Genomic DNA, 14,590 nt, shown 5'->3' on the forward strand with positions numbered 1-14,590 from the left:
ATTGATTTGGGGTGGAGGCATGTACCCCCTATGCCTCGCTATATGTCCACAGCTATGTCAAAGATTTGCTAGGTCAAAAATATGGTTTTGCTCATTTGCTCAAACCAGTTTGGTGGTTCCAAAATGGAAAACTTCTGGATCAAGCTAGCTAACCTTTGTATCAATTTTTAAATCAATGAGCTTGGCCAGGTGAATGTAAAATGCAATTGCTCTGTAAGTTTTGTATAATAATTTGAACTCAAAATAATTGTCTTTTGTTTTATATCATATGTTTGGTGCCTTCCATCTAAATAAAATACTGTTTTCATAATATCATCATATATCACTTTTATCAGGTCTTCAAGGCCCTTCAAGGGAGACCAGTACATTTATAGTTATGGAATTTCCTGAATAAAAGTTTAACCCAACCCTAATCATGAACCTAGCCTTATATTTCCATAAACCTTATTTCATGTTTGAAATATCAAACCTTATTTAATTTTCGACATAGGCGAACGTTGTTTTCCACTAGCAAACCTTCACACCCAATTGAAAAGATTTAAAAAAAAAACCTTCACACCAAAAGGTGTACACACAAATTCATATCAAGTTCAATGGCAGAATACAATGCAAATATACCACGTGCATTTCCATTATACAATTATATCATTGTCCTTTTAAACCAGGTTGCTGTCCTTTTCGATACTGGTCAGTGTCCTTTTTGCACCAGTACAAAAGTAACATTGGATATAATTATTTTTGAAAATTATCATTGCTTTGAAATTCTAGTATAAGTATCATTTTGTCTTCAGTTGTATTTATCATTTTCATCTTTTTAAGACATTTTTTAATGCCTTAAATATACTTTGGGCTGAATTTCCATGGGAATTTTATAGGATATATCATATTTGGACATTTGAATCAGGAAAGTTGAGATTCCTGGGTGGAGTGGTTGAATACCAGAGAATATCTCATCCCATCCAGGTCATTTTGTATTTTTTTGCCACGCATCGATCAACAAAAGCAATACACCATTCCTTCCTGCATTTACCACTGTGAATGAATAGCAGACAAAATAAATACTAGTACTTTTTCATTTTTGTTCAAAGAATACTAATTTGCATTGACGTCAGAGGTTAAAGTTGTACCACTTCCGCATGTATAATGTACACTGTGTAAATGCACATCACGTGTCTCGATAGACCGGCAACGTGACTATAAGTAATTGAACTGCGCAGGCGCATTACGGCTGGTGTGTAATGCCTAAAAATAGATTATCTGCAATGGCCGACATGGAGACATCTAGAACAAATCGTCCTTTGTGTGGTTAGAGATTCTTGTGTTGAGGACAAATTAACAACATTTTGGACTAACAGAAGACATATTTGTGTATCGGAACACTATTGCAACATAAAAATATATTTTAGAGAACGATTGGATCCGTTGAATTAGAAGAAAACAGCTTTTTCTGCCGTTTCAATCCGTGACTAGGCGAAATTGAACAGCGAGGTCGCAAATCGCGTTGCGAGGTCAACATTGCATTTTTAGGATCATTGTGTACTGTGTTTTTATAAAGATCTGTGTATAAGATTCGTCGAAATTTACACATTCATTATCAATCTATATCAACATTACATTATCTTGGTGGATTTCCAATAAGCTTCTGCAAAAATCTTTTCTGCACCTCACTTCAGCACTCCGGTCTCCGGCCGGTTGTGATAGACCAGATAACCGATCGTCCATTGTTTCCGGTCAAGATGAGACAAAAGAAAGACTGGCGTGATTCTTTGTTAACACTCGCGGTCCTGCTCAGTCTCTTTCGTGGAGATATAGACGACTATATGAGAGGATCATTTGCAAATTTACCAGAAGTTCACGAAATATTGCTGGGACAGAGTGCAGCTTTAACTGAAACTCAATTTCATAATTTATTCAATTCAATCGAGGGTCATAGCAGTGTTCATCCTAAAAACTTGGATATTGATTGGCACCATAGGTCAGCATTTGCCGACTTACATACCTTATATAGAGACAGTAGTCAAAACTCACGAGAAATCACAGCGTTTTTGCTGGACAGATTAGAACCAAATGCAGGACGGCCGTATCCATTTGTTAATCTAGTGCAAAACTCAAATGGGAATGCAGGCAATAATGCAGTAAATACAGACAGTGAAAACAATAATGATAACAATAACAATGTGGATGGTGCCAGTTCAGCACCTGGCAGTGGTAACTTGAATGACCCAAATCTTGAAGATGGGATTTTGGGAGCAGTGGCGGCTCCGCCCATTGCAGAATTATCTCCTGAGGTACAATATATACAAAACAAATGTAATATCGTACTTCATAGCAGTACGGCTTAAGAAAAATATTTTTTTGTTCATTATTTTATTTTCAATCAAACACAAATGTTTAAGCTAAAATTTGTTTTCGGCCATCACAAATATGGGGTGGCCAAAATACAAATATATGCCTAAATTGAAATAAAGATAGAGAAAAACTTACCTGTTCACTCAGGACTGTACATACATTTCTTGTTTTGTTTGTAACCATCCTTGCACTTGCAGTTATAGTATTAAAAACAATTCAACTGCCCTGTTTGAGGCTCATCATAAATTATGCTTTTATTGCATTCATTCCATTAACCGCCCATGCCCCTATTAAAGGCCCACCCAGGAACTTTACTACATGTGATCCTTCACCAACTACACATATTCCATATCATTTTATGTACAGGAACCAAAGCACATAAAACATGGAACCATTTATACAATTAAAATCAATATTTTGGGCCTTTGTTTACGTTTGCAATTATGTAAACAATGTAAAAAATAAACACCCACCCAAATTGACTTTGTAAAGTGCCCTGTTGTGGGCGGTTAAAAGAATGAATACAGTAATTTATTTTGAATTAAACATTGAGAATATGAATGAATAAATGAATTTTGTTGTACTTCCACAAGTTTATACTAAGTGCATTTTCTTTTTCTTTGTGCATTCCTACAGGACATGGACTTAATCGGGTCATTATGGAGGCAAGACATGGACATGGGATTTAATCCAGAAGATGTCCAATCCTTTGGTTACAAATCTAAACTTCTTGACAAGCCTGACCATCCAGAGAAGTTAAAACAGCCTGAAGCATGGGAAAGATATAACATTGACGGTGAACCGGGAGAGTTTGTGCCCATTCCATTTCCATTCCAACTCAAGAAGGAGGTCTTGTCACCTCGCAACAAGGAGTAACAGTACAACCTCTGCAAGATCAATTACAGCAGCACCAGCCTTCTCAGACAACAGAAAACAATCTTTCTCTTGAAGAATGCCTACAACTCATCGACCAAGAGTATACCCCAACAGTCAATACCCCAACAGAATCTTCACCCACATTCCAACCGGAGCTCAACCCAGTAGAAGCTGAGCAAAGGTGGCGGGATTTAGCATCAATACCCGAGCTTTACCAACTGCAATCCGCCAGCACCGAGGCAATGCAGTTCCCAGCTCATCAAGAAGGCACAGGTACTACTATGATGAACATGACACATCCTGTTGTAGAAAACCCATTTATGGTTAATGTTACTACCAATGGTAATGTCAACTTGCAGAATGCAACAAACATTAGTGGACAGACTTTGGAAAGGGTTGACAATCAAGTGCTTCAGCCTTCCAGTATGTCCCCCCATGAAATCCCACCACAGCATCCGGAAGTCTTTTCTCCCCTCTCAAACTTTGCTAACCTAAGCCTTAATGCTGGCTCGCCTTCTGCCATCAACGATCAAAGCCTGAACTTAAGTAATTTACTTGCTCCTGGCAGTTTTCCTCATGGCAACTTGACGGCAGATTCGGGATCGATACTCTCGACGTTACTCAGCGAAGGTGTTGAAGATATCAGTATGGATTATGATGAGCAGATACACAGCCTGGTAGAAGCTTTTGAAGAAGATTCAATTGATGACTCAGACTCTGGAAGAGGATCAAGTAAGTAGTACAAATGCTCGTAAAATAATAAAACTTTGCATGCATGTTTGTTAACAATGTGTAAACAAATTTGTTGTGTAAACAATATTTTTGCAAGAATGAAATGACTTGTGCAATACTCCTTTGCAAGAATCCATGTATGTTTTCTGTTCTAAGCAACAAAATTCTGACTCTTGGTTGTATTTTTGAACATGATGATGATGTCTCATCTGCTCATGTGGAAAATGTAGGACAATGCAACTTTGGAAAAAAACAAGCTCATAATGCAGAATCTTCTATTTTGGAGATGAGATGGATTTCCAACAACATGAAGAGTATGCAGAATATTTGTGCATGTCGTTAACTTTGATTAAAAGAGATGTTAACACAATTACATTGTTTGTTGTTGCTTATTAGGATCACCGTTTGACCTGAGTGATGCTGCCTCACCTGTCAGTGATAATGGAAGTGCAGAAGGTGCTACTGGCTACAACTCTAGTCTTGAGAGTGAGGCTACAGGTGGATATGTGTCGTATCATAGAGGAAGAGGTAGGTCAAAATCAAAGAATTTCATTCGAAAACTAACAGTGGAACCTTATTAAGGTGGTACTACACCCCTTGATAAATGTGTGACTATTTTCACATTTTTCTCAGAAAATAATAACACACTGGTAACAAAAGTTATGTATATTATAGGGGCAAGGAATACTACACTGCACTACAATTTCAGTGAGTCAAGACAAGCGGTACCATACGTTATTTATGATAAGTAAAGAGGTACCGCTACTCCGCTAGAATATACCTCATTTCTTTTACATAATGAACCACTTGTCTTGAATCACAGAAATTTCAGTGAAGTAATTGGATTCTGTGCTCCTATAATATATATAACTTTTGTTGCCAGTGTGTAGTTATTTTGTGAGTAAATTATGCAAAATTAGTCACAAAATTTATCAGGGGGTGTAGTACCACCTTAACTACTGACTTTGGAACCTTGTTAACACATGTGTATATATCAGTGCCATGGATTTTAGTTTTGTATTTTTACAGGATTTTGCATTATCAGGTCATTTATAACTTAAGTACCGGTATTCATGTGTTTGGGACTTGAAAACATTAAGTTCGGTACATCGTGAATTTATGAACATAATTTTTGAACAGCTGTTTTATTACTGATAAGAACCTCACAGCACATACGTAAACAAAATTTTGCCTGAAAACAAAGACATCTGGCCAAATCAATATTAAAATATTTTGTTAAGTTGTTAAGAAAAACACGCTCCTGTGTCATTTGCATGTCGTGTACCTAAGGCATTGGTTTATCAGGCATTGCGTCTCTTTGCCTCATTAACATATAAATATGTGACTTTTCATCAACTTAAGGACAAATGTGAACTCTTCCATATTTGGCTATAAAAACAGCTGGTTTTGATGCTGATAAGAACATGAGCAATTTGTCAGAATATAAAAGACACCTGACCTAATCAATATTCAAAAAAATTGCAAAGTTGTACAGAAAAAAATCTGTTCTTGTGACATTTTTGGTGCATACCCGAGGAAGCAAGTGTTCACATTGATAATATCTATTACAGTTGTTAAATATCCAAAACTGCTGATGAAGTCTTACTTTGTAGTAATATAACTACCAGGCAGTTGGGTAGTGATCTATTTTAGGTAGCTTGTTTTACAAAAGCGTGTTTGGTATATCGAGAGGCAGTATTTATACACATAAGCGGATGACTTTACAGAAGAAACGCAAGATTTGAAAGTAGTTGATATACATGCTTGGAATTCTGTCACAGTTAGTTGGAAGATTGTGCTGTGGTAGTCAAGAAGTGGTAATATCACATGTAGGCATAATAATGGAACACTTGATAGGAAATTGAGTCTACTAGTTTGTTGTGCTTTTAGTCAGGTAATATTTGGTGTATTCCTTAGTATACTTGCAGAGTCATATGTTTATGGGTTGCTAGCAGGACTCAGTGGGCAGAGGAAAAGGGTTGAGATAATATTTTGACTGATAAACTAACCATGATTTTTCCCTTTCTTGTCTTTTTGTGTGTATAGGAAGTGGAAGGCAATACGGCGGTGACAACCCAAGGAAAGACAGTTTCAGCAACAATTTCAGCCACCAGCCACCAAAAATGGAGCATGTCACGCATAATCACACGTATGCTGGTTCATCAGGTTCTCATAACAGTAACGGCAATGGCAGCAGGAATGGTACATCGAAATCAGAAGAACAGGAAGAGCGCGAGAGACTTTCACGAGACGAGAGACGCGCTAAAGCGTTGAAAATCCCAATTGGCATCGAAAAAGTGATCAACCTGCCAGTGGATGCCTTCAATGAGGTCATGAAAAAGTACGATCTCAACGACGCGCAAACTGCACTGATTCGTGATATCCGCAGACGAGGCAAAAATAAAGTGGCCGCTCAAAACTGTCGCAAACGGAAAATAGATGCCATAATGGGCATTGAGCACACCATACACTCACTCAGGGCGGACAAGGACAAACTTGTGAGGGAACGGGACATGATTGATAAAGAAACCATGGAGATGAGGGATAGATACACGCAGCTGTACAACGATATCTTTCAAAATCTGCGTGACGAAAGCGGTGACCCTGTTGACCCCAACGAGTTTACACTGCAACAGATGCCAGATGGAACTATGTTTTTAGTCCCTCGTAATGGTACATCAACACAAAAAGAAGATGATAACACCGATCATCAATAAAAAGACTTGATTTGCCAATCAACATTGACTGTATTATAATTGTAAATACATTTGGACAAAATATAGAACTTGTTTTTGCCTGGGACTTGAAAGCTATCCTAGTCTCTGTACAAAACTGTATTATATGTATATATTGGTAAAGGAACATGTAAATCTGTTTGAAATGCCACTGATTGCTAAAAGCATTGAGAGAGATTAAACCTGTATGGAGCAGGTACAGAATAATAAGTAAAACAATGTGCTTGAGGGTGCTTAAATTTGGCCTAAGGGTATAAATAGTAGGCCACCTTAATACCATATATGGTATTCGTAAAAACAAGATTGTTGTGATTTATGTATGCCATCATTTTGATGACCTCACTATGTGATCTATAAATACTGATAACAACACTACAGTGGCAGATGCAACTCAAACTTGAACAGGCAATCTTTGATTTTATGCTAATTGTTGTTGGCTTACGATTTAAATTTTTGAGTGAAATTTATTTTCATCTCTCTTCCCAATTTTGTTTTATTTTGAATACAATGTTGGTGTTTTATTTTATATTTCTTAGAGAAATGGATCCTGCAATTTAAATTTGATTATAACAAAAATTAAAATTATTTATTTTAGTCAGAACTTTGTTGATTTAATTTCTCTTAATTTTACCATCTTTTCTTGGCAATTGAAACAAATTTACATCTTCATATCCCTACTTTTGTATAAAATTTTGTACATTTTGTATATTTAAAAATATATGTAAATAAGCTGTATAAATATGGGAGAGAGATTAAGTTTATACAATATATTACTGTTGACATACCATGTTGTTTGCTTACATGTTTAATTGATATTGGATCTATTGATATAATTTTGATATATTCAATTATGTATTGAGGAATAGTTATAAACATTGAATTCCTGTCAGTTTTGCTGAAAATAAAAAACAAGAAGGGAGATTGATCATTTTCCGTTTTGATAAAATCGCTAGTACATCAGTGGGGTGGTAATGAAATGGCACAATATATTATAACCAGTATAACATGCAGTGTAACAAAAACGTGTGTGATTTAAGAAAACTGAAAAATCTGGAAATAATGTGCCAGCAAACAACACTAGAGTATCTTGTAGTATCACAAATGGATTACTGTGCATGTGATGATGATATTAAGGGTGCAAGCACTAAATTATATAGCGTCTAAAAAGTGTGTTTAATGTTTCAATTTGGCTGATGCTGTATAATGTATACATTGTTAGAAAATGAAGTGTGTATAGCCTGTATACATGCAGTGAATTATTTGTGTGTGTAATGTAACTTGTCAAGTATGCAATTGTGACCCATCACCTAGTCAATCAAAACGTGGAAGCTGTCTTTGAAAAATGAAAAAAATTTCTGAACCAAATCAAGGAACTGCTTTATTTGCACAATGATGTGTGGATATTATTGATTTTTATTTCATAGTTAATTTCCTTTATTTTCTGTATATTTTCCAACATTATTTTCTTTATTTCTGACAACTGCTCTCGTTTCATTCAGTGTGATGGGTCACAAGTGTTTGGGATTGTTATTAGATGTTATTTACCTGACATGTTATAACAGGAGACTTACTCCCTTACTTGTTGTGGCTATAGACGTTGACTGGTGTGGTGATGTAATGATAGCAATCACTCTTCTCAAAGTAGCCCTACTATAGGGCGGTCGGGCCTTTTAAACACACTATATCCAAGAACCGCTAAAACCCACTAACTGCTCCACACGAATTTCTGAGGAATTTGCAGTCACTGGGTTTTGCAGTTCTCTAAATATAGCCAGGTTTTATGATATAGCATGGCCCTAGGGCTATCTCAAAGCACTCCTTAGCTCTGACTTACTCGCCTGTAATTTTCTAAATTCAAAGTATGGCTGTGTCCTCTCGTGGTCGGTCCAGCTCTTCGGGCTGGCCTCACGCTACACACACACCAAGTCTGTGATTAAGAGCCACAGCTAATTCTACATTGTTCTTCAGGCTTGATAAAACTGAATTTATATTCGGGTCACTACTTCTGGTTTTCTGACCAATGAACTGGACCATCCAGTTGCTTGCCAGTTATTGACTGAAGTACAATTACATGCATATGAATTCAGCTTTAAAGAAGTTCCATTATGACAATTTTGTTAATCCTATGAAATATTGTGCCTATGTAATTTTGTATTCAGGGATAGTCTTACTGTGAGATCTGCACATCCCTGTATTATGTACATGTATAGTAATGGCGGGCTGCGGGGCTGTGATAATCAAACATGTGTTGAAGAATTTAGTCTACCATTTTGAAATTTTGAAATATTTTCTTACATCTTCAACTAATAATATTCCAAATTTCATATAAGATTGTCTTTGCTTGCAATGGATAAATGAGTGACAATAGGTAGTATCACATTGTACTTGTAGGCTATTTTACAAGTGCGTATTCCAAGTGTTTTTACTAGGTTTTTCTAAGTTCTAACTCTCAAAATCACTTATGCTAACGTTAACCAAGATATTCTATCCCTAGCTGAAGTATGTAGCTGTACATTATATCTACAGAAAAACAAATTCACTTAAAATGAGATGAGCAGTTTTAAACCAAGTGAAATCAAATGTAAACCAATTAAGGTAAATAAAGAAAGGAAATGCGACTTGAAATTAAATTTACATGTATATATTTCTTTCCTTGGCTAGCTAGCATTACAGCTTCTCCATTCTTCACACACATACAAACTATCTACTGCATTTGTGCAGTAAAACTTGAGCAAACTGAATATACTTTATGTCGTATTAATGATGACTCATTACTGTATAAAATACATATTGGGGTATTTCTGAAGCTATTGTGTGTAATGTACGATTACAAAAAAAGTAAAATTGAAAAAAAAAATGAAATAAAATCTTGACAGGATGAAAATATGAAAACTGATAACAATTTGTTTTGTGTTTGTTCTTTCTGTCTCTAATGATCATGGGTCGTAACAGATGAGCCCCCGGAATCCTGCTTTCTATCAATAATGGTGTATATACATGAATGCGACCTCTATTAATGTTATGAACCCATTTCTATATATCAAGTTTACATCAGGGGAGTTGACCTTCGTCAGCTTTATACTTCATAGTGTGAGCATAATAGAGAATCAGCCCTACTCCATTAGAAAGTCCACAATTGATGGTCTCAACAAAACAGTCCACTTTCCAAGTCGGCACCTCAAAGTAAATCCTGAGTACACTCAACTTTCCACCGATGTTATGCTTATAGACTGGTTCTACATATGTATTTGGGAAATATTTATGTACTTATTTTATGCATCATCCGGCAAGTTAGCATAATTGCTGGCAACCAAATTATTTTGGTTAATTCGGGTATGCTGAATTCATAAAGTTTGTCTGCCAAGCTATCTTGGTTACCCTAAAAAAATACCCCCAAACCTCTTCATGCTCATATAGAGGGAAAACGTAAAAATACTCCAAATTCACTAAAAAACATGTTTAATTATTTTTCTAGGTCTAAGGATCACAAAAATGTAACATTTGCGCGTAGGACATAGTTACTAAGTGATGAGGCTGAACAGGTCCAAGGTTAATTTGTATGTTATACATACATGTAGGTGAAAAATTAAAGTTGCTCCGATTTTCGTAAAAATGGATGCAAACTGTTCCTCAAGTTCAAGGAATTCAGAAGGAGAATAGTTTTTACTATCTGCGATGTCAAGTTCAGATGATAGATGAAAAATAAATAAAAATTACATTGAATCATGGAATCCTACATATCTTTTGACTCTTTGCTGTGTAACATGTTAACTAGACACTGCAGATAGTGCAAACTATTCTTTTTCTGAAACCTCTTAGCTAGGCGAACAATTCGCTTTATTAAAAAAAATTGGAGCAACTTTGATACACAACAAGCAAATCGACCTGTGACCTTTTATGCCCCATAACCTCTTAACGATAGGTCGTGCACGCACAAACATTACATTTCTGGGATCCGTGGGGCCAGACGCATATTTTGACTTGTTTGAAAGTGTTATTGGAATAAATTTAATTTTTGCTCCTATGTGATCCTATGGGGTTATTTGGGTGTCTTTTTGAGGGTCACGGTCTCAAAATATTGCTTGGCACACAACAGATTCGAGTTCAACATACCCAAATTAACAAATATAGCTAGTTGCCAACTTTTATGCAAACTTGCCGCTAGGAACGTGATTTTTCCAAAATAGAACCAGTCTAATAGAAGCAACTTGAGAACAATGCTAACACCACATCCATGATCCTTGCACCAAGAGTAACTCTGATCATAACCCCCAAACCTGTATCCTAATATCATTGGTGGTGGCAGTTGTCCCCAAGTGTTGCCTATTAGTACAGCCTGCTTCCCCTACCTAATCTGGCTGTACGTAGTCATTTGTTGCTGTCTTCAGTAGATAGCACCTGGCTGCATATAGTCATTTGTTGCTGTCTTCAGTAGATAGCATCTGGCATGTACGTAGTCATCTGTTGCTGTCTCAGTAGATACCATCTGAAAACTGAATGTGCCGCTGTACAGAGATAAACCCTCCAAGCGCAAAGTGTGGCAGTATGATAAGGCTGACTACTGGGGAATGATTGAGAGGTTTTCTTGGATCTGCAGACTGGTCTCTTGCATTCCAATTTGATGACCCAGATGAAGCTTGAACCAACATCAGGTTACTCCTTCATGTAATTATACACGTAATTAGGGGTAGGGTTAAGGTTAGGGTTAGTTTAGGGTTGGGATTAGGGTTATGATTAGGCTTAGGGTTAGGATTAGGGTTAGGATTTATAGCTTACACGAAATAATTACATGACGGATCTACCCAGTGATGTAATGGAGATTTTCATACCAGCAAAGCATGTTTCCAACTGGTGACAAGGTATATGGTTTGATGACCACTGCAAACAAGCAAAAACCAAGAAGCGCCGCTTATTCAGGAAGCTAAAAAAGAACAACAGAAGGAAAACGAGGATAAGTTTACCATGTTTACAAAAGCTAGAAAGGTGGCCAGAAGGAGCTATAACAACAAGTTTGTTTGTTTGTTTGTTTGTTTAAATGGTCGCTCCGTGTGGAGACACGCTTGGGTCCTGATCATGCTGATGGGACCAGGCTAAAACAAAATGCTCAAACCAGGCTAAAAAGCCTATATAAGCATGATAAGCATGCTGGCCTGTATGGAAAGAGAAGTGAGAAACGGATTTGAAGACAAAGAACAAGGAAAAGAAGGCCACTCCCAACAATCAAGTTAACAATTTTACTGTCAGCCTTTGGGTCAAGAGAAAAGGAAATTCTTAATCCAATCTCAACTACCACTGAGGCTTAAGTTGAGGAAAGAACTCTCAGACGGTAGCTTCAGCAGTAAGAAATGTGGAACATTGTTAACACCCTGTCTGGTAAGTCCACCAGAGTTGATATACCAGTGCTGAAGGACGGGCGTCAAGTCTACACTACATACATCACAAGACAAAGCTGAACATTTTGCTAGACCTCAGCTTGCCAGCGCAGAAGCATCTGCTCCTAAAGTTAAGCATTCAACAACATGCTCAATGGAAAATATAGCCTTCAAGGTCAAAGATGTTAGGAAGCTTCTCAGGAATCTTCAACCAGATAAAGCTACTGGTTCTGATGAAATCCCTGCCAGAGTCCTGAAGGAGTGTAGTGCAGAACTTGCAAAACCACTCAGCCTGCTGTTTGAGCTTTGCTTCTCCAAGGGAGTTTTCCCAAGCCAATGGAAGACTATTCTGTCATCCCTATTCTTAAGAGAGATTCGAAGTCTAATCCATCTTTGTACCGCCCATCTCTCTGCTCTGTATCATCAGCAAGGTCATAGACTATGCGATAGTCGAATTTTATTAAAAATATGTTATTATTAGTCATGATGAACCCATTTCGTTGAACTCAAAATTATACTGATGTTTATTAAAATTAAAGTATTCAATAGTAAAATGGTCATAAAGAGTTAAAAATATCAGATAATTAGTGACAATAAAAGTAACTGAATGCAACATTATCTTGCATAATTATAATGGCTCACTTTAATACTGAACACTTCTGATTTTGGAATCTACCAGTTTATTGATAGCGAACCTCGAAAATCCGACTATGGACTTTGAATTTTAAGCAGCACTTTACCCCGGGACTTTGCTCTCTAAAAACACACAGTCAAGCATACTTGTTTATCAGTCCATTAACCACAAGTACTAAGCATGGTATAGTACAAGAGGCGCTAGATGTTTGATGAGAGATTAACTTTCACGTCAACACAAAAGCGCCGCAACAAATACCACAGATAGTTGTGTACGGTGTAGTTAATGGTAATGGCGCGGGCCCGGAAGATTTAAACAATAGCGAGATATGGGCGACCAATCACAAGGCAGATCCATTTAAAGATGCATTACATCATGGTTAATTTTAGTTAGGCCAGAAATTGGCCTAACTCTCCATAGAGTCCCGTGTTAAAAATCTTAACCGCAAAGCAAAGTCAATAGTCCACTTGGGAAGCTAACAAACAGAGGGAGTGCGGTGACTGAAAAGCTCAGATACAGATGTGAAAATCTATCAATTGCACACAAATCAATATAAATCAGAGTTTTATGCTTAAATGTAATGGCCAGAGTATGCAAAATGGGCAAGTGAACTACGGAGAAGTCTAGCAAGGTCATGGAGGCTGTTGTACAGAACCAACTTCGGAAGTACCTCCTTGATTCGTCTCAGTTGAAAAGCAACTAATATCAGATAGACAGTTTGGATTTAGGCCACACCACAGCACAGCTGACATCCTCACAATTCTGACCCAAGATTGGTCCAACTCTCTGGACAGAGGCAAAGAAGTGCGTTTGATTGCCATGGACATCAAAGGAGCATTTGACAAAGTCTGGCAAAATGGCCTTTGCTCAAAAATCATGACAAAAGGCCAAGGAGTATCCGGCAAGCTGCTCACCTGGATTAGGAGCTACCTGACAAGTCGTTCAATCAAAGTTGTCTTATCTGGCCAGTCATCAACTACTTCCACCATCAATGCATCAGTTCCCCAGGGGTCAATATTGAGCCCACTTGATGACCTGGGTGATGGGTGTGAAAACCAACTCTACCTCTACGCAGATGATTCCACCTTGTTCTGTGAGATTACATCTAGAGACAACCCTGAAGCCGTTTACTGTTAGCCTGAACAGAGACCAGGAGAAAATGAGGATCTGGGAACTTGAAAGGTGACCTTCGAGCCATCGAAATGTAAGGCAATGACAATATGAAGAAAGAGGAATCCAATCAAGCTATAGATCATCTTCTGTTTGGTACCACCAAACTGGCTGAGAAGGAGGTGCTGGAGATCCTTTGAGTCACAGTCGACATCAGCAAGCTGACCTGGACAAAGCATGTTTCTAACGCCTCATCCAGAGCTGGACAGAAGCTGGGTGTTCTGGGGAGAGTTGCAAATAAACTTGGCAGAGGCAGAGCAACCGTTTACAACATGGTTTACAAGGCTCAAGTTCGCTGTGTGGTGGAATACGCCTCACTGTCTTGGATGAGTGCCAGTGCTACCACTCTAGGATTACTGGACTCTATACAGAGGAAGGCCCTTCGAATGGGCTTCGAATCATAGGCGTGAGCGAAGTAGAAACAATTACAGAGGTGAACATCGCATCTCTCCATCAAAGACGTCTACAAAATCAGTGGCGTACCGTGGCCGCCCCAACCCCGGGGGCTGAAGAAGAAACAATTTTGCCGCCCCTTCCTTAACAGCCTGAAAAGGTTGACGGTCGTTTGAAAAAGTGAAGAGCAAAAAAAAAAAAAAAAAAAAAAAAAAAAAGGATTTTAGCCGCTAGCGCCCTAAAAGCAAACTTTTTTCCAAATTTTGTATGCTTTTTCAATTTTTGGCGCCCTTTTTTCTTTTCTAATTCGTTTTGCCGCCCCTTCGTTT

At 37.6% G+C, this 14,590-nt stretch overlaps 1 protein-coding gene across 1 annotated transcript; it reads left to right on the top strand.

Annotated features, from left to right (window-relative positions):
- The first annotated feature begins 1,241 nt into the window (after nt 1-1,241).
- Nucleotides 1,242-7,725, top strand: LOC140142437 (endoplasmic reticulum membrane sensor NFE2L1-like). The gene is made up of 5 exons (XM_072164407.1): nt 1,242-2,288; nt 2,986-3,211; nt 3,244-3,957; nt 4,354-4,485; nt 6,004-7,725. The coding sequence occupies exons 1-5, from the start codon at nt 1,737-1,739 to the stop codon at nt 6,672-6,674; spliced, it is 2,295 nt and encodes a 764-aa protein (XP_072020508.1). The 5' UTR covers nt 1,242-1,736; the 3' UTR covers nt 6,675-7,725.
- The last annotated feature ends 6,865 nt before the right edge of the window (nt 7,726-14,590 follow it).

This window comes from Amphiura filiformis, chromosome 20, assembly GCF_039555335.1.
Source record: "Amphiura filiformis chromosome 20, Afil_fr2py, whole genome shotgun sequence".
Taxonomy (NCBI): Eukaryota; Metazoa; Echinodermata; class Ophiuroidea; order Amphilepidida; family Amphiuridae; genus Amphiura; species Amphiura filiformis.